General features: G+C 39.3%; 1 protein-coding gene across 2 annotated transcripts in view; it reads left to right on the top strand.

Annotated features, from left to right (window-relative positions):
• Nucleotides 1-18,767, top strand: part of PLD5 (phospholipase D family member 5) — a 139,275-nt gene that overhangs the window by 62,040 nt on the left and 58,468 nt on the right. For both annotated transcript variants that reach the window (XM_085298250.1, XM_085298251.1), the window contains 2 exons: nucleotides 5,583-5,751; nucleotides 13,926-14,040. In XM_085298250.1, coding sequence (XP_085154376.1) covers nucleotides 5,583-5,751; nucleotides 13,926-14,040 — 284 coding nt within the window. The remainder of the gene's footprint in view (nucleotides 1-5,582; nucleotides 5,752-13,925; nucleotides 14,041-18,767) is intronic.

Here is an 18,767-nt window from a genome sequence, read left to right on the forward strand (position 1 = left end):
CCCTATGCTCTGTGTCTGCAGAAGKATGCATTTAATATCAGAAATCTGAATATATCTGCCTTTACTGAAGATCTAACTGAAAGTACCAACTTAAGCCAAGCATTCAGCTTCTCAAGATTTTGTCTCTGGAGATCAAAGTCTTCACGAATAAAATTCAAAAAGTCTACAAGCAAATATCTGCCAAGAGCTTTTGTAGCATGCGTATATTCAGGCAGATGCACGCGTATAAGCACATGTGCACATGCCCCACTTATCAGATGAATTTCTCAATATTAGAGAACTGCTGTAGRGCTTATGATATTCACAGTTAGGTGGTAATAACATAGCTTCTTTTGAGTATACAAACATTTGAGTTCTCTATCCATTTWAAATGAATCTTCTCTGTTATCTATTTTTAACCACTGTGTTCTGCTATAAATTTACTTACGGGAGGGCATGGAAGTGGGGACATACTTAATTTAAAATTGAAATAAACAGAGTAAGTACATGTGATAACTAGCTGGTGTTGTAAGTTAGCTTTTTGGAAACATGAGATGTAATTAATTTGCATGGTCTCATACAAATATTGCATGTAATATACAATTTAACTTTTCCTTTATGGGATAGCGTTTAATATCTAAAAACACTGCATATCTTTGTGTTCTGCAGTCTGATACCAAGTGGAAATATAGCACTTCATCTTGCAGAGTCCTACCACTTTCCCTAAGGGGAATATCCAAATGTACCAGTAAGTTGTGCCATACTTCTGCTTTTCTTAGGACACTTTTTCTGTGAACAAGGCAGAAAGAGTTTCTTCTGCATCTTTTTGAGATAGTGATTACAGCCTGTCTATAAGGATATTTCTTAGTTCCTTCCWGAAACAAGAGCTAGAGCTGTGGCTCTGCTGAGGAGCTAAGGGAGAAGATGGACTTGGCCAACATGACAGCTMATGAGCAGATTTGAGGGGAAAAAAGTAGTAGGACTGGTATGATGTAGGAGGAAGTGCTTGAAGGAGCATGGTGAATGCTTCAGTTAAAAGAAGTGCTTTGGAAAGGGTATAATAAAGGATGAGCTGGAACCTTGCGAGGAGTCGTGATCCTCCAGGGCACACTTTTACACCCAGGGCTTTTGGGTTAAGAAAGGTAAAGAGACTGCAAGAGGTTATCTTTMAATAGGACCCTGGTTTAGGGGCAGAACTTATATGGAACCGTCCGTTCCTCGGTCTGAAATATAGCATCCTTATGACAAAGATATCCTTTGTTTATCTTTCATTTCTTTGTCTCATAAAAATTGTTGGAAAGTTTTCATATCGTATTTCTTTCTCTAATGGTGAGTAAATTCAGATGTCATGGAGACATTAAAGTTCATTAGAACTGGATGTTCTCTAATATATGACTATAGATTGAGGCAAACCAGAGTGAATAATGTTCTTTGATTAATTGTTTTAGTATGGTATGAATATTTAACTATCAAAAGAACTTGCCWCGTATACTTCTGTAATTGTTCCAGCTGAACTTCTCGACGCAGGGCTGTAAATGTTTGCTGATAACCTTAAGATTATTGATTAAGATTATTGAAGGTATTATATATAGCATATGCCTATTTTCRCTATCCTAGTCCTCTTTCTACTCTAATTAACCAAAATGCTAAATTAAGACTGTCTGTGTTTCCTTCAGAGGGGGAAAAAAAATGTGTGAGTTCAGAAATGAAACTTCTAGCTTTTTGACAAAAGGACTGTCAAAGATGAAGGAGAATCCTTAGCCTGGGACAGAATTTGCTTGGAATTACTAAATGCAAGTCATGTAGCTGAGCTCAGAAAAGTCTTATTATTATTGAGGTCAAGGTCACTAGAAATTAAATACCATTATACCGCTTATCACATTTCTGTTCACTTAGAGGAGCTTGAATCTCAGTTGTGACCCTGGTCCACCTCTATAACTTTGCAGAAATCATTTAGCATTACTTTTAGRTTTCTACATCCGTGTGAGATGGGGCTGAGAATATTCTGCTATACAGCTGAAGAGGCTGGCCKGTGCTGGCATTAATCAGATGAAATATCTAAAGCACCAGGAARTCTGGGAAAGGGAAGACATCTCATTCGATAGGTGTAAGGTTATCTGCTAATGATTTTGAGCATGGAAAAAGTCAGTTTTAACCATCATGTTACATTTGTTCCATTTTACTTTGTTAATATGCCATTATTGAAGAAYAGATTATGCAACCATGTCTGATCTTCCTTGAGGTCTGTGAGTGACCTTCTCTCTTGGAAGCTTTTGTTACGCCAGTTTTTAAAAATGCACTCTGTGGTCATACTGGAACAAAAAGGAGAGCAAAGTTTAGCTTTTATTGGTGGAATTTGGGCCTTTGCAGGCTCTTGCAAACCCAAACTTTTGTGCAAAAAGTTTAGCAAAACTCTTTTTAACTCATGCTGGATTTTTGGTATTGTATTTGTAGTAGAGGAAAAACTATGAAGGCAAGAGCATTTAGTTTAGAAAGTTGGTAGTTAGGGGTTTTAACTTTTGAGCTTGACTGAGCTTTTGAATGGGCAGAATAAGGTCATTATTAAAGGGACATGTGTGAACTCTGCAGACAACATTTTAACTAGTGCCCTAGCTAAATAAAATGTCTTTTGCCTGCTAATGGGCACRAAGTACTTAGTGTTGCTATCTGTTCTGAAGATCGCTTTCACTAACTGGGAATGCGTTCAGCTCCTGTTTTATAGTCAAACCAAATTGTAAAATGGCAGGAGCTGCACAGTCAAACCCATAATCGAGTTCTAATGCTGTGGCCTGCCAAGTGGTACACAGAGTGAAAAGTGGCTGCTGACCTCCTCCTGGTGATGAGCAAGTTGAGCCCAACAGAGGCTGAACGAGCCTCCTTACCAGGAGGCACCTTCTTCCTGACAAAGGCCCTTGCAACAGAGAGAGGAATTTTGTGGCACCTAGCAAAAATCTCCTGCTGCTTTTGTTGAATAGGTAACTGGTTTTAACCTGTGCAACAAAAGGAAAAAACTTTTTTATGTGTATTTTGATGGTGTCTGTACCCCTTAATATGTCTGTAGAGCACTGAATCATGTCTGCAGCTTTTTCAGAATTACACTTTAAGATACAAGATTACAGTTTTACAGAGAGCGCAGACCCGAAAGAGAGGTTACTGTATGAATCTGCCTGAATGGCATTTTGTGGTCAAAGACAGCTGAGTTCTGCCTTCCCTTCAAGTGGGCTGGCCATGAGGCAGCTTTGCACGGCAAGCCGTGTGGTCATCTTTGGCGTAGTGCTGTACTTTAACCCAGGTTGGGTGCTGCACAGTAAGCAGGACAGGTGGCTTCCAGTTTAGATCTATCTTGCATCCACCTGCTTCTGGAGTCTGGGTATATAATGTATAGATATACTCTTCATTCCCCCCCTCTTTTGGGCATAAATAGCTCTAGAGAGCCAGTGCATCAGAAATAAGCAGATGTATAAGTGCTTGGCTGGATCAGGGCCCTAACCTCAGAAGTGATGTGTTAAACTTCTTGGACTTGGAGATACTGGAGCTCTTTAAAACCAGCACAACCTACTCTAGTTGACTGCACTTGGATCAAGGGGCTTGGACTAGATGATCTCCATCAGTGCCTTCCAACCTCAGCTATTCTGCAGTTCAGTGACTGTGTTATCTTTTTGGCAAATTTTAGTGTGTCAAAGACAGAGATAGGAAGAGTAGAAGCAAAGTGCGTGCTTTCCAGTGAGCCAGTAGTTCAGTAAAGCCCATAGGAAATACTACTACAAACCACTGGAAGTGACCTCGAGGGATTCAGTCCTCTCAGGTGTTTCTTGGGCTACTMTATATCTATTGATATGTATTCACTCAGAAGATTGTGTATGTGAGGCGATATTCTAGTGTTGAGTTTCTGTCACATCTTTGGTTAAGGGAATGATGTATACTTTTAAATTATTGCTAAATCAGAACCATATTTGTCAGATTATTTGTGGAATAATGGTTTGACATGAAGAATGTCTTGGGAGAATATCCAGCCTAACTCCCTCTTGTATTGGCATATGATTGAGTGGGCAATGGAAGAGACTCAGAAAGACCTGGATTCATTGCTTGTCTTTGCCACTGTTTATGTCCTAGAACAAATTGCTTATTCTTCTGTGCTTTGGTTTGTCCTTATACAGACTGCTTATTCTTCTGTGCCTTGGTGTCTCGTTCTGTGTAGAGTAGGTGACCCTCCTTGTTGAATAGAACAACTGTGAGAACATGGAAATTACTATTTATATTGGGGCTTTTAGCAACATTAATTAATCAGAAAGAAACTAATTAAGCTTTCAAGAAGCCTGACTAAAGTTTTATTGGGTTCTGTAGCTGTATTAGATGCTGCAGAAATAAGTCTAAAACCTTGAGTGTTAGAATAAAATGATTTATTTTTGAAAATATGGCAGTCAGGGGAATAATAAGGGTGGTTAATTTTTAGAGCAGTAGTTACTTATGAGAAGTTTATGAATAAGGTAATTAAAATGCTTTAAAATAAAGTATACTTGAAGATATAAAATCAAGGGGTGTGTGTGTTTTTAACATTTTACAATTTATTTATTTCATGGTATTACGWCTCTGGTATTGTAATATAGAAGTCAGGTAAGTTTAGTGTCTTTTCTAAATCTGATTTTATAAGTCACAGTAAATATGGCAGATATTGGTGGCTTAAATTTAACCGTACTCTAACCAACATTTACAAGTTGTGTTTTCAGTGAAAATTTCATCTGTTTAGCTAAAAACAGAATTAGTAGACTTGAGATTTTTTTTTTTGTTTTTAAGCTCCTCCACTGAGCATAGAGAACTTTACCCTGTTGCAATTCATGGAAATGAAGCAGTGGGGCAGTACGCTGAATGAACCACATGCTTTCCCTGAAGTAGAGGGGCATATTTTTGAACTGTCAGTTTACTGCCATGATCGCTTACCTTCTTGAAGGCATGTGAATGTATGTTATTTGGATGTGTAGTATAGAAGATAAGATTAAGGAGCTTTCCAAAAAGAATAGAAGATAAAAAAAAAAAAAAAGTATAATCTTCCTCCTTTTCTTTACTCTGGATCCCACTCTGAGCCTTAGGCAGGTGAACAGAAGCAGAGAAGTTAGGTACCTTACAGCACTTGGAGAATTCATACGTAAAGATGGCAACGTAATGAAACGTCAGCAGGGAGGAAAGACCTAAGAGAGTGGCAGGGAGTTCGTGTTGTGCCGTGCTGCATGTGAGGTTGCTTAGAGAAAAAAGAGGAAAGAAATGCAAGGACGAGGGTGGCAAAAAAGAAGAGACTGTTTCATTTCCTCCCATCTTCACCTTAAGGACTGATCCCCRCTTACTGTCTTATAAGAAGTAAGCTTTTCTATGTTAAAGCTAATGTTGTAGCGTTCCGAAAGTTTCATCRGTTTTGTTGCCGTTTCAGCAGTTCATTTCCACATTTGGCAACTTCAGAGYGAGTTGCAGGGTGACCGGATGTTGAGAGGCCTCTGGGAGCAGATTTTGAACCGCAGGCCCAAAAGCTAACGCTCTTTACAATTTGGGACATTTTCCCTGAAGAAAAGTGCTGCTGTTAAGTGGTTATTTTTTTCCTTATCTATTCTCAGGGTTGCTCTTGTGGAAAATATTCCTGAAGGGATCAACTATTCAGACAGTGCACCATCCCATTTGTCTCTTTTCCAAGGCTGGATGAATTTGCTTAATATGGCTGAAAAGTCTGTTGACATAGTCTCTTCCCAGTGGGACCTCAATCACAGCCATCCATCAGCATGCCAGGTATGTTCTAGCCAAACAAAACGGGGGAACAATTTAACAATCTGGTTTGGGGATTTTTTTTTGTTTTCTTTTTTTTTTCTTTCGCTATTAATTCTATAGAGCTATAGCCCTTCTGCATAGCAGACCTATTTGTTTGGATAGTTTAAATATATATATATATATATATATATCTTATAAGGGTTTTCCTGCTAGTACGATAGTCCTCCAAAAGTCATGGCATGCTGGACTAGAGAGCATACCAAACACATACCCATTTCACTGTCATCTCAACAAAGGAAGCATTGTGTAATCCTAGGGAGCTTGCAAAATTGTTTCTATATTAACATATCCATAGCTTGGGAATATCCATAAATCTAAATATTTATTTTCTAATTTGTGCAACCNAAAAAAAAAAAAAAGGCAAGCATGTGGATTAATCCTGCACTTGAACAGATGGATAGAATTGCACTTACAAAGAATAACGTAATACCAGATGCTTTCTCATACCTCTTGTACCTTTTGAGAATGAACTTTTGTGGGGCCTCAAGACTTCAGCAGTTAAGTGCAATGGGAAAAAATTGAAAATCATTGCAAATGAGATAGGCATTCATTACAATAATGCTGTGGCAACTAATAATTTATTCTTGAAAGCAGTCCTGTTGGAAATGTGGTAAGGCCAAATTTTCACTTAGTATCACCCTGTCAAACTAAAGTATTGCAAAACGAACAGGCTGAGAGTATCTCTTCCKTTCCACTACATGGCTTCTTGACTGGAAAAGAAAGCAGCTTGGTTAATGTGAAATGGGTTAAAATGACAGTTAGGTAACTAAAGAATCTGCTATACTATACAGTGCCACAAACTTTTCACTTTCTTCTCTATTTCTGTTGATGCTGTGCAATAAAAATGCCTTCTGCTAGATGATAGACAGTGGCTGGTATTCTGAGCAACCAAAGATAGGACTTCAGACGGCCAATACTTTCAATTATGAAAGAGATTCTACTTTTTCCAAAAGAGGCTGTAGCCTAATTAAAGGGCGTACGTTCACTTTTCTTCAGAATAAGTCTGCCGCCTTAAAATGTCCATTTAAATTGGTGAAAACCTGAGGTGAGCAGCCAAATAGAAAATGTAGTGTAAACCTTTTTTTTTTTTAAGAATGCTTATAAATATTGGAATATAGTTTATGAATAAATTTATTGAGTATCAAAATATTGAGATTTTTCRCAATGTAATTATGTAGCTAAGCTTTATTTAAATTTATTGCCTAAGAAGTTTCAAATTCATGTACTGTCATTCAAGCAGATGAATTCAAAGAGATAGTGTCTTAGATGTTCCCAGGATGTGCATGAGTTAGTATGTGCATGAATCTTTTAAAAAATTTTCATCAGAAAAAATTCAACATGTCATTTGCTTCAAAACCAGCAGAGCCTAACAAATCCCAAACAGAGAACAAAAATAGCAAACTGGAAATTGGGATTTCAGTAGTTAAGCATCAAAGCCACTCACTGTACCACATTCTTATGCAAAGTAAGAACTTTAAGACGTTGTCGAATGAATGTCAGAGCAGGGAAAGGAAGAAAAAAAAATGTAAGAAGAGGATTTGCTCCTTCATCCTCAAATGCAAAGTTTAAGATAGAAAAATGAAAAGTATTTTTCATAATATTCTACTCTGGTTATCTATTTCTGCCTGTTGGTAGTTTTACAAAAGTAAGTAATTACTTCTGTTAAAGGTCATTAATATGCTAGTYTTTTCTCAATTATACAGCAGTGTGGTCTGAGCAGCTGATAGATCTTTCTATCGAGCTTGTCTATTCATCCTAAAAAACTATACTGTTAATTGGCCAGTCTATTCATCAAAGAATTGTCCAAGAGGCCGCGTTTCTTAGAAATCTCTGCCTCAGAGAATGTGTACGTAGCTTAGTGTACAAAAGAGAGGGGAGAAAACTTGCATAGTTGCATCAGTTTTCTCTGTTTCCATCTTCAGAAATCAAGGTTCCTTGTAAAATGAAAGATAAATTTGCCCACAAATAGCAGTGGTATTATGGAAGATGAGGGGGAGAGATGCAAAAMTTTAGGTACTATGATGCATAATGAGTAAGTTCTACTTGCTCCTTGCATGATGYTTGTTTTATCAGAAACACAAGGATAATTTTACATATGGACCAACGTCCTGCTGTGTAACTAGCAATGTCCATTTCGTGAATGGTGAAGGCACACTGCAAAGGAAATATCTTGACAAGAGCACTTTAGCAGGCATGGATTTTTGAAGGAGAATAGCTGAGTAGGTTAGATTGCTTTTTCTTAATTTGTTACACGGTTTAATTACATTTTTTCATGTGTGTGTATATATAAGTATATACACACATATATACATATGTATACAATACATATATATGTAAAATATATTGTGTTGTTTTTATATGTCTATGTGTGTGTATGTATAGATCTTTTTTCCTTGTGTGTATATAAATCTCTGGAAGTTGATGCTGGATTTTTCTTCATTTTTGTTTGTGGCAAKATAATCTAGCCTCCTTGACAGATGCCTCTCCGTGTGTTGTTGTTATAAATCAAAACAAATAGTAATTTCTKACAGAGCTGTCCAGGTCACAACTGCAATGCTCAGGGGTCCGAGTTCATAAGGCTTCCTGAACTGGGTCTTCAGATGGAAGCATGCGATGCTGTYGTGTTTCGTGCTGGCGCCGTCTGCCTGCCTTCCGCAGCTCAGGAGGCCAAATGAACGTGTATTCCTGTGGTGAAACACCGGATAGGTTTTTGCACCCATGCTTTTCTCGTTTTTCAGCACCTTTGGGTTGTCAGCTGTGTGCATTTTCAAGATAGCAGGGTAGATGTCTTTGGGTCATACCACGGGTTTGGAGATGTTTGCAGAATGTGAGTATGTGAATCTGTCTGTGGCAATCTGATGTTTGCAGATACCAGAGGACAACGGGAAGAAAATTTTTTGAATATAGCTTATAATTCACTTGCAGGGAAGGGTGAGGTGAACCTGAGGGTAATGCCAGTTTCATGATTTTTCACAATTGATTTCCTTTAGCTCATCTCATCCTACTCCCTGGATTAGTTAGGGAGAATATTGATCCTGTGTTTGCCAATCAAGATACATGATAATTTGGTAACAGCTGGGGTAACTTAAAACCTGTATTCACAAGCAGTCATTGCCTTCATGACATTAGATAGTTCCAACAAGCCCTTCCTCAAAAATTTCATTTTAAGTTTAAGAAGTAAGAATTAATCCCATCATGATTTACTGGTATTGCAGTGGACATGGCACAGTTCTCCCTGGATATGGGTATTTGGATGGCCATAGAGATCGTCAGAGGGTAGATCTGGCTGCATCTTTGCAATGAGCACACAAAAAGTAGGTGCTCTGACCTTGTCTCTCTCTGCCTACCTATGGGGCAGCTCCCAAATGGCTGCATGGGAGAAGCCTCCCAGCGCACCTCAGACGTCTCCGGGGAGCGAGCTGTCCGGTCTTGTAACGCAGTCTCTGAAGGGGAGAGTCGTGCGCCGCCCTCGTGCGACGCAGCACCAGGGGATCTTAGGTGGTTTGTGTGGAAGAACAAATGTTAGTGCCAGGGTTCAGGTGCCCTTCTTTGAAAACTATTTAAAAATGCAAATAAGGACAAGGAAGGCAAGAACATCTTCCAATCTAACAGCTTAAAGCAGAAATCAGCTACAAAGACTGTAGTTTATTCTCTTTTCTGTAAGCTCATCCTTGTGCAAATACCTCTCTTCAAGTGGTGGCATTTTCCAGAGGCAGCTGGTACAGAACAAGATGTAGAAAACAAAAATAAAAAAAAAAAGAGAGAGATATTTTTAACAGTAGAAGGCATTTTTTTTTAACTCTGAAATTCCAGAAACTGACATTCACTCCCTTTTCATTAGAGGATCGGCTAGAAGAATGGGAGGAGAGCAGTTGAGTTTCTCTCTTCTGCATTAAATGGCAAAGCTAAATTTAGGATTTATTGATTTATTTGCTATTGGTTTCTGCCAGGATTTTGTGATTTGTAGTGACGTTTTAAAGATGCACCCAAAGACTTGACCATAGGACAACTTTTTAAAATATTAGTAGAATTATATAGAATAAATTTAGAAGAAAATTCTGGAAGCTTTTCCTTTCCACAGAAATAAAACTGGTAAACATTGGCTAAACCTTAGGAATCTGAGTTCATGAATGGCACGATAATTCAATTTTAGAGTACTTCTTCAATAAACAGAGCATTTTCGTGTTCATACCTCCTCTATTTTTAAAGAGGAGCACATCCTGGTAAAGAGCAGACAAGGGAAATCAGCCAGGCTAGAATCAGTCTGCCTGGTGAGCGTTAAGAGATTGTTTTTGGGGACAGTTTCAGACCTTTTTGGTGGTAATAACTTTTTTTTTTTTTTAATGCACCAGTTTGCTGCGGCATGTGAGGTTGGGATTGATGTTTCAGGTGTATGGTAATTTAAAGAGAAAGCTAGCAAGAGAATGGCAGTATTAGTCATTTTGTATATCTRCTTTACACCTTTGTTATTTTCGGTAGGCTTTTTTGAAACAGCCCTGCAAATAGTGCAGGAGAGTGTTTTATCAGGGCCGGCAGATTTCTTGGTGGTATTGCTTGCTAACGTGCGGAGATGGTGTAAGGCGGTGTGCTGCAGTCTCGCGGGGCCGAGCACCATCGCGCCGCGGCCCCGCGTCTCGCGAAGGCAGCATGCTCGCGTTTCAGATGTGCTGACAGCAGCGACAAAACTCTTCAGACCTTCTCCCCGGTCTCTTCCCCCCAACCCCCTCCATAGAACAAATGGGCAAAGTTGCAAGTAAACATGTCAAAGTACAGAAACTGAGCCTCAGATTAATATTAATGAGGAAGAAGGCACAGAGTGAAGGAAGAATTCCTAATATCTTACTTCACTATCGCGCATACAGATTTTTTTWAAAGCAGAAATTAAATATTCTTCATAGCTGTTTGGAAGCATGATGAGATCTCGACTGGGCTGCTAAGGGATCGTGCAGTTTGAGGTAGGAAAGAGGGAATTCTTTACAGTTCTGGCACTGGGTGGTGTTTTTTTTGTATACCAGTGTGAACACGCCTTCGTAGTGAGTGGACTCCTGCTCTTAACCTGCTACGCTTACAATTCCGTAACCATCACTACTTTTGGATGCTTTAGATGTCTCCTCAATCTGAGGTTTCACCATTTGYGAACGCAGGTAGCACGTTTGGGCACAGAAGGCTATTCGTGTGTGCCCTCCTTCTGATGTGCCTGATAGGAAAAGAGATGAGATGGATTTTCCAAAAAGATGTCTTGATAGGAACACAAGGCCCCTCTCCAAATGGTCTACTGACCCATAAGRTGGGCTGTGCAGCTGGCAGTATGGCCTGAAAGAGACAGCCAGGTGGCCCATGAACCATGCTGTGGTGGGCACATCAGGGTCTACTAAGATTAGATAAAACTCAGGAAACGTTGGCTTGTTCTTTTTTTCTCCAAACTAGAATCAGTACAGAAAGTCCAAGCTTGTTCAGAAGGAGATGCTAGTAGAATTTTCATACCATTTGTGTGGTAAATCATACACAAATATGATCTCGTGCAGGTAGGGGTGGCAATAATGTCCAAAAATRATTACTTTGGAGAAAACTGTAAAGAGCCATCCTCTGAAACAATTTGTTTTATCAGCTTTGGATGCTCCCTTTCTAAGCATTTATTTAGTAGACCAGTTAATGTATTAGGATTTAATTGATATTAATTATTCAAATCATTTTCCATCAAATTTATGAACGCTTTTTCCATGTTTATTTTTGTATGCTGCAGCTTTCTATTATGTTTCTACTCAAAACTAGTTTTAACAAATAACCCAAGCGAAACCAGTGTGTGTCTGTTTTTTTTTTACTTAGTAAATTAAATTGACACATAGAACCTTTCTGAGTTGCTGTTTGATATACATATATATATATATATATGTATGTATGTATGTATGTATGGATGCATGTATGTGTGTTTGTAGTGGATTATTGCATGAAAGCCTATTAGTCCCTAATTTTCCCTGCTTACACTTCCGCGGAGATGAAACTAATGCAGCTCAGCAGCTGGTGGCCTCTCCAGCAGGACCCTGGGTGGATGGTTGCCTGAGATCCAGCACCTCAGGAGCCTGTAGTCAGCTCCGAGGCGAAAGAGGAGAGCTGAGGGGTGGTGAAGGGCTGGGCTGAACACGCAGTGGGTGAGCACAGTGACTGCGGGTCTCGGGCTCAGCTGGAGACCACCACGATCGATCAGCAGGATGACCCCATTCGAGGGCACCCAGAGGGCTGCAGGAGTTATTTGGGGGTGGATGGGTGGACTTTTGCACGGCACGGGACAAAGRGGGCAGCCCCCGTAGTGATCGCCTCTTGCTTTTGCTATGGCAGAAATTTGTTGGCTATGAAGTTCCCGTGAACCCTGGGATGAGGCAGGAGCTACGTTGCGGATTTGAGCCCGCAAGCAGTCATACATACATAAGCAAAACGTAAACAGTAATTCTGCGTTTGCATTGCCGCCTCCRGCTGCGGTGTCGTTCAGGGAAGGCTGGCTTTGAGAAGCCCGCGCAATTTTTTTATTTTACCACTTAGATTTGAATGCTGGGAAGCAAATCTTAAAGAACGGGTCTGCCCTGCGTGGGTGAAGAGCTGCTCTCTGCGCCTGCCGTCACCGAGAGGGGCAGCGGGGGTTTCCAGAGCAGCCAGGGGCAAACACCAGGGTAGCTTTCCAGGGGCCGCCGCGCCGGTGTGCAGCGCGGGAGCTGGCTGCTGCCGGGGCGTTCGCTGGTCCGTGCGGCGTAAGCGCCTCCTTGGGTTAGAGCTATACTTAAGCCTCAGAAAGCAACACCGAAAGCAGAAGTTTACASGTGCCTTAGAGGCAAGTTACACGGTCCCTCGTTGCTTTCGGGTTGGCCGTTTTCGTAGCAGAGCGCCAGCCGTGCAGGGCTTTTCCCGTGGCAGTTTGTGCGGGGAACTGTCTACCCTGGTCCTGTGGAAAACTTTATTTTCTCCCTGCTTGTGTTTTGAAGATTATGCATCTATTGCTTTTTTTGTTTGTTTGTTTTCAGCTTTTCGTGCTAGGTTTTACCCTGAGGCCAGCGTCGCGTGGAAGGTAGAGAGGGGTGTGTGAACAGGGCAGAGCCTTGGTCAGCTGCTTAAAGCCCGAGTTGTTGGGTGTTCTGGCACCAGTCGTGACTGGTGGCTGCTGGGGCACGCCAGAGCATCAGGAGGGAGACGGCCACCAGCTCCCTGGGGTAGTCACGCAACGTGGCAGTAGTATGCTAGGTATTTACGCTTGGCATCGTGTAGTTAGATACCGCTGATTAAACATTGTATTTGACTTAAAATACTATGTTGAGTCTAAAAAGTCAAAACCTGTTATGCAATCAGCAGGCCTATTTCTTTTTGTTTCCTTGATATGGAAAAGTGAGACCTAATGTTAAATTTTATTCTTCTCGTGTTTAGCTCAGTTGGTTAGAGCGTGGTGCTGCTAATGCCATGGTCGTGGGTTCAATCCCCGTACGGGGCTACGCTGAGGGTTCGACTAGATGATCTCCAGAGGTCCCTTCCAACCTTACCAATTCTATGAAACAAATGCCTCAACTGATCTGTGATTTAACATGCATCTTGTTCGGTATAAGAGTCCCTTTCCTGTTGCGTGTTAGCGTTAGGGCATAAATCATAAAGTTGTAAGCGGGTAGAAGGAAAAAGCATATGACATGCATGTAAATTATAATTCTTCCTGGCATAGCTTTCTATCAGACAGCATCAGGAAGATGAGCATGTGATGACTTGAGAAGTTCTTGCACTTGCAAAAAACACTCTATACAAAACAAATACAACAAAGTCTTTCTCCTTACGCTTTTTGTCTTGATTTAAAAAATGTATTTATTCAAAAGAAAGCGTAAAAAATATGTGTATGCAGCATAATGAAGTGCACACTTCATTCTCTGTGTCATCCGTCATGAATGGTGTTGCACAGTCTGGGAAGATCTGGCTTTTCTTTCTCCAAGAAACATTGTTTGTTCGAGTTGCTAACCTTTAGGTTAGATTTCATCACATTTAGGAACCCACTTACTTAGCTGTTGCTATGTATGTCTCTGTTTTAACATGCTTGTTTAGTTTGTTGATACGCTGTTTGAACAGTTGTGTGTCTTACAAACTCTGCTTTCCTTTAATGTTCTTCCCAGGGCCAACGTCTTTTTGAAAAATTGCTAGAACTGGCATCCCGAAATATTGAGATAAAGTTAGTGAGTGATATACTGCCTGTGGAATCAAAGGTATTAAACGACTTGAAAACAAAGGGTAAGACCAAGGTCTTTACGTTGTTATGCTGTTGACTGCTGTATTACCTTCCTCTTGCTTAAAATGCAGCTCAGGTGATGTGTAAAACACAGACTGTTGGTTTAGTAGTGCTGCCATGTAATTCTTCAAATTTCTTTGGCTCAAAATTTTCAAGCCATCTGGCTTTTACTGTAGCTGGAGTAGATGCTGGCAGCTTATGAGTGGTATAAAGGTGGTGCAGCGATTTGGTGTTTAAACCCATTAGAGTTGTGCTAACCTAAGAGACTGCTATTATGCCTTCTGACAAGACAGTTTCCTCTTTTGAGGAATTTCAAAATAAAATAATAAGGCGATGTGTCAGTGGTGCAGATGATGAAGCACTGGAAAAACTGACTGAGTTTTCAGTGCTATGTGTATTTCTCAGGTTCCTGCCAATGTCTGTGCTTTTCCAACCCGTGTTTTGAAGTTTAAAATCCCTGACTAGAGAGAGGTTACTCGCTGACTCCATGTGACTAAACTGGCTTTACATAAAGATGTTTCTAAAACAACAAAGAGAATTCAAGAATTGTTAAAAGAAGTTAATCTCTTAAGTTTTGATAATCTTACATGTCTTCTGAAAAATAATAATGCTTTCTCTATATAATATGGTAAAAGTGTGATTTTTAAGAGTAGCATGCATTTTTAGATGACACAAAGAACTTGTATATTTTGGTGGCATTCATGTCTGACATACATTAATCTGGATCACAACTGCAACTTGAAAAAATTAATGAAGCAAAGCAGTTGCTTTAGCAACTAATATATAGCAATATCTTAATATAGCATGTCTGTTCACAGTAGGAAAAAAACCTTTCTCTAACAACAAAAAAATCTTTATTTGATTAAATTCCTTGTACTCTGCTGACTAGGTAAGTAAAGAAAATTATTGATGGAGGTCCTGATCTGTTAAATAAATCATCTTTTGATCAAGACTGCCTTGTTATTACAGTGTAATAGCTACTGAAATCTTGTCACTTCATGATGCTGACTGTTCCAGGACTTTAATTATTTCTGTTACCTATCCAAAAGTCCTTTTAGTTCTTTGATAACCAGTGACATTATATCAGCTTTGTATATCATCTATAAAATAAGGCGTTATCTTCTGAAGTGTTGAAAAGGAAATGTATATTTTACTGTCAATGTCAATGAAGCTGTCTTTGAGAGAGTGGTTTCTTCTCCCAATTCATAGAATTGTGATTCTAATGCCCTAAATTCCCCCCAGTCAGACAAGGTTAGAGGCAGGGTCTGTGCATTTATATTCGTGTACCTGGCAATAGATGTTTTTGTCTGTCATTTATTAAGAACACCGAATATCAGAAAATACACACTTCCAAAAAAGATGAGTAAAAATCCATAGCTAGAAAAGGAAACTGTATTTGCCATTAATGCTTCTATCAGTTTCTGGTGGAGTTAATCAGATTTGTGAGCTTTTTTTTAACTAATAAACAAAATATAAGACTTCTACAATTGTGTTAGTTTCGTTTTTCCTTGTGTTCTATTCAGATTTCTGAAAAAGGAAATTTTATAGTGTTCAAATGAAGAGATCAATATATGAAGAGATCAATATGTTCTGAGGTACAAAGAATTCCAGAATGTCATATTTGTCTAGTAATTTTGTGAGTTTTGCTTCCGTTCTCTTCGATTTTTGTAATTGTAGGTATCGTTCTGTACTTTGTCTTTTTTCAAAGATTAATACTAAAACTTGGATTTCTCATCAGGAAGGATATTTTTCTAATTCTGTATTTTGGTTTGTTTATTTTTATAAATTTTGATATTTTTATTAGAATATCTTGATTATGATGTGGCTGATTTCCAGCTCTGTTGCCGAGGCTTTTGCCTGTATTAGTTTTTTGTTGTTGTTGTTGTTTTATCTCCAGGAAAGCTAGGTAAATATTTACTTTTGCATTTCTGAAAAGAGAGGTTAGTTTTAACATGCCATTTTCAATTAGAATATCAGATATAATCATCTTAGTTTTATGCTGAAATGAGTGGACCTTGTATGAATAGCTAATTCATGATTTGTCTCACACTGTGTGTCCTGCTTATGTCAAGTAGAAGTGAACATGGTAAGCTAGCTTTAGGAAGGGAAAAAAAAAAAAAAAAAAAAAAAAAAAAAAAAAAAAAAAAAAAAAAAAAAAAAAAACTACCTCAATTTCCATTAGTTCAATAATGATAAAAAAAATGCAGTAAAAGGATAACATATCTGTATTAGACTTTTTTCCATATCTCCTAGAGAAAAAGTTTTTGTTACTTACTACTGTTGTCTTAGGTTATGACAGACATTTCAATATCCTTGGCTATGCCACCGAGCAAGAACTGTCTACTAAAATTATTAGTCACTTTTCTTGTGAGGCTTGGGCCAGCTGCATCCTTAGAAATCAGTTAAATTGATTATTGAAACAGAACTGTGCATCTTCTTTCGGACCTGTATGTTCGAAACGATAACTAATATATGTATTTTTTTTTTTTTGCCTGAAACTGGTCAAATGCATCTGAGGAACTATGCTACATGAGCCTTTTTAATAAAAAATGTTCCTCTTGTGGGAAAGAAAGCAGTAAATACMTCAGAAGCTCGCTCAAAATAGGGAACCAGAATATGTTTCACTAAATGGACCCAAACTCCCACTTGTGGTGTCGGCTTGAATTAGGCGGATGAGGGCCAAGCGTTACTCTGTAGTTCACCAGCTACTAAACGGAGCTGACTGCTCCTAAGCAGCGTTGATTCTTGGAGCCGGAGCCACGGCTGCACCTTCAGGTGCTGCATCTTCCCTTTGAAGTAGTCCAGGCAAAAGTCTCAGTCCAGACACTGTGGCATGGGCTATATGTGGTTGCTTGAAGCAGTAACTAAACTTGGTCATCCGTAAGGTCTCCACCAGTGTTTTTGTGTACTAGGAACCGCAATCCGTAGCAGCACAGCTATGTCTCAGCACAGATGTTGAAGAGTACTTGTGCCAGCCAGATTATACTAGCACATATTTCGTTTTTCTAGAGACATATGCCTGGAGCCCCCTTGCCTCTTCTCCCTAGTTTTGAACTGCTATAGAAAGCAGCTTTCATAAAACTTTTCTAACCCAGAGGTGTATCCTACAGTGCTCCCTACACATTCCTCCTGCTCTCCATTGATTAACAGGAGGAGAAAGTTGACATCTCGTTTCAGATTTGAGCAATGGGGTAAGATAAAGCACAATTTATGTGGATAGGAGTGCAGAAGTGAACTGACAGAGGCTAAAATAAAAGGGATAATTAATTTACAGATGCAGTGTTAGTACAAATATTTGAACTAGCTGCGAACCTACAGGTTGCTCAGGCACTTCTTAAGCCAGTTTTGTCATGTCTTTGCCATCCTGACTTACTTGAGCTAGCTGTAAAGCAGGATAGCTTGATTACTGAAGTCTAGTGACTGCAGCATGGAACATGATTTATTGTTCTGAGACACAGTGCACCTAGTGCTGTCGTGATGACAGGAGCCTCTGGGTGCTATGATAATGTACGTTTGCTAATAATTGTTGCACTGTGGAGTATCTGTGATTATTTAGTTGCAAAACTAAGCATTCTGAAATTAGGAAATGATAGCCCCGAAATGTGTATTTACGACCCAGTCTTTGATTACATTATCAGATGCTATATTTTGCGTAGAATGGCTGATGGCTGCTTGCTGTAACCTTAGCACATCAGTTAATTGCAAGTTTTTCTCCGTTGTATTGAACAAGAACACAATCAAACATTTAATGCCTAAGGCAGATGGTGCTCATTCAGGGGATATTATTTCTGTGGGTAATGGGTTCTATCTATTCGTATCTTTATATTTAATGTATGTCTGCAGGCTTTCTTTCCTGCACATCCGCCAGATCCTGCGCTGAATGCCGAAAGATTAATTTCCTCATAGGCTTTTTCCATGGTGCTTCTCACTGTGGTATCTGAGTGCTCTGTAAATACAGTATTAATGAATTTCTCTTTACGGCATCACTGTTAGGTGAGGTGGGTTGCTGTTTCTGTTTCTCAGGGATGACTAGCAATTATTAAAGCCAGCACAGGCACCAGAAACCACACTGGAGCATTTGTTTTACTAATGTATATTTGTAAGTAAAAAAAAAAAATAACCCCATGTGTGTTCCCCATCTAATGTCAAAGTTACTAGTAAATGAGCTGTGACTGTGATGCTATTTCGGTAAGACCTTTTGTAATATCCGATCCTCAGGTGAAGTCTTGCTTCTCTTTTGGTAATATTAAAGCTATATTTCACTTTTTTTGCACATGTGTGTGCGCATGCTGTGCATACATGTATATGCCTGTCTTGTGAAGCGTAGGTCTGTAGGCAGAATGAGGCTTGCTAGGTAAACAACATCATCTCGTTTCTTCTTGTGCTGTGACAGTAGCTTATTAATGCTTGTTTTCAAGGTTATTGTTTTAGCCTTTCCTCAGCTGTGGTTCAGGCTACTAGATTGAAATATTTCTTGCAATCCTCCCACTCCTTGCACATAATTATGTACCAGTCTTTGTTCCACGCTAACATTTGAATACTATTGTCTCCAATTAGCAGGTTGTTGTATCATTTGTTACGTGTACAGAATCTAAATTCTGTGCTAATTATGATCTTATTTTAGGCAACAGTGAATGTTAATGCTCTTTAAGACATGCCAGTGGATTTCCTTTCTTCAGTTTGCATTGCTTCATTCCCTTTCTGTTTGCCTTTTTTTTTTTTTTTTTTT

The sequence above is a fragment of the Rhea americana genome, unplaced genomic scaffold (genome assembly GCF_003343005.1).
Source record: "Rhea americana isolate MKP2758 unplaced genomic scaffold, rheAme1 scaffold_137, whole genome shotgun sequence".
Taxonomy (NCBI): domain Eukaryota; kingdom Metazoa; phylum Chordata; class Aves; order Rheiformes; family Rheidae; genus Rhea; species Rhea americana.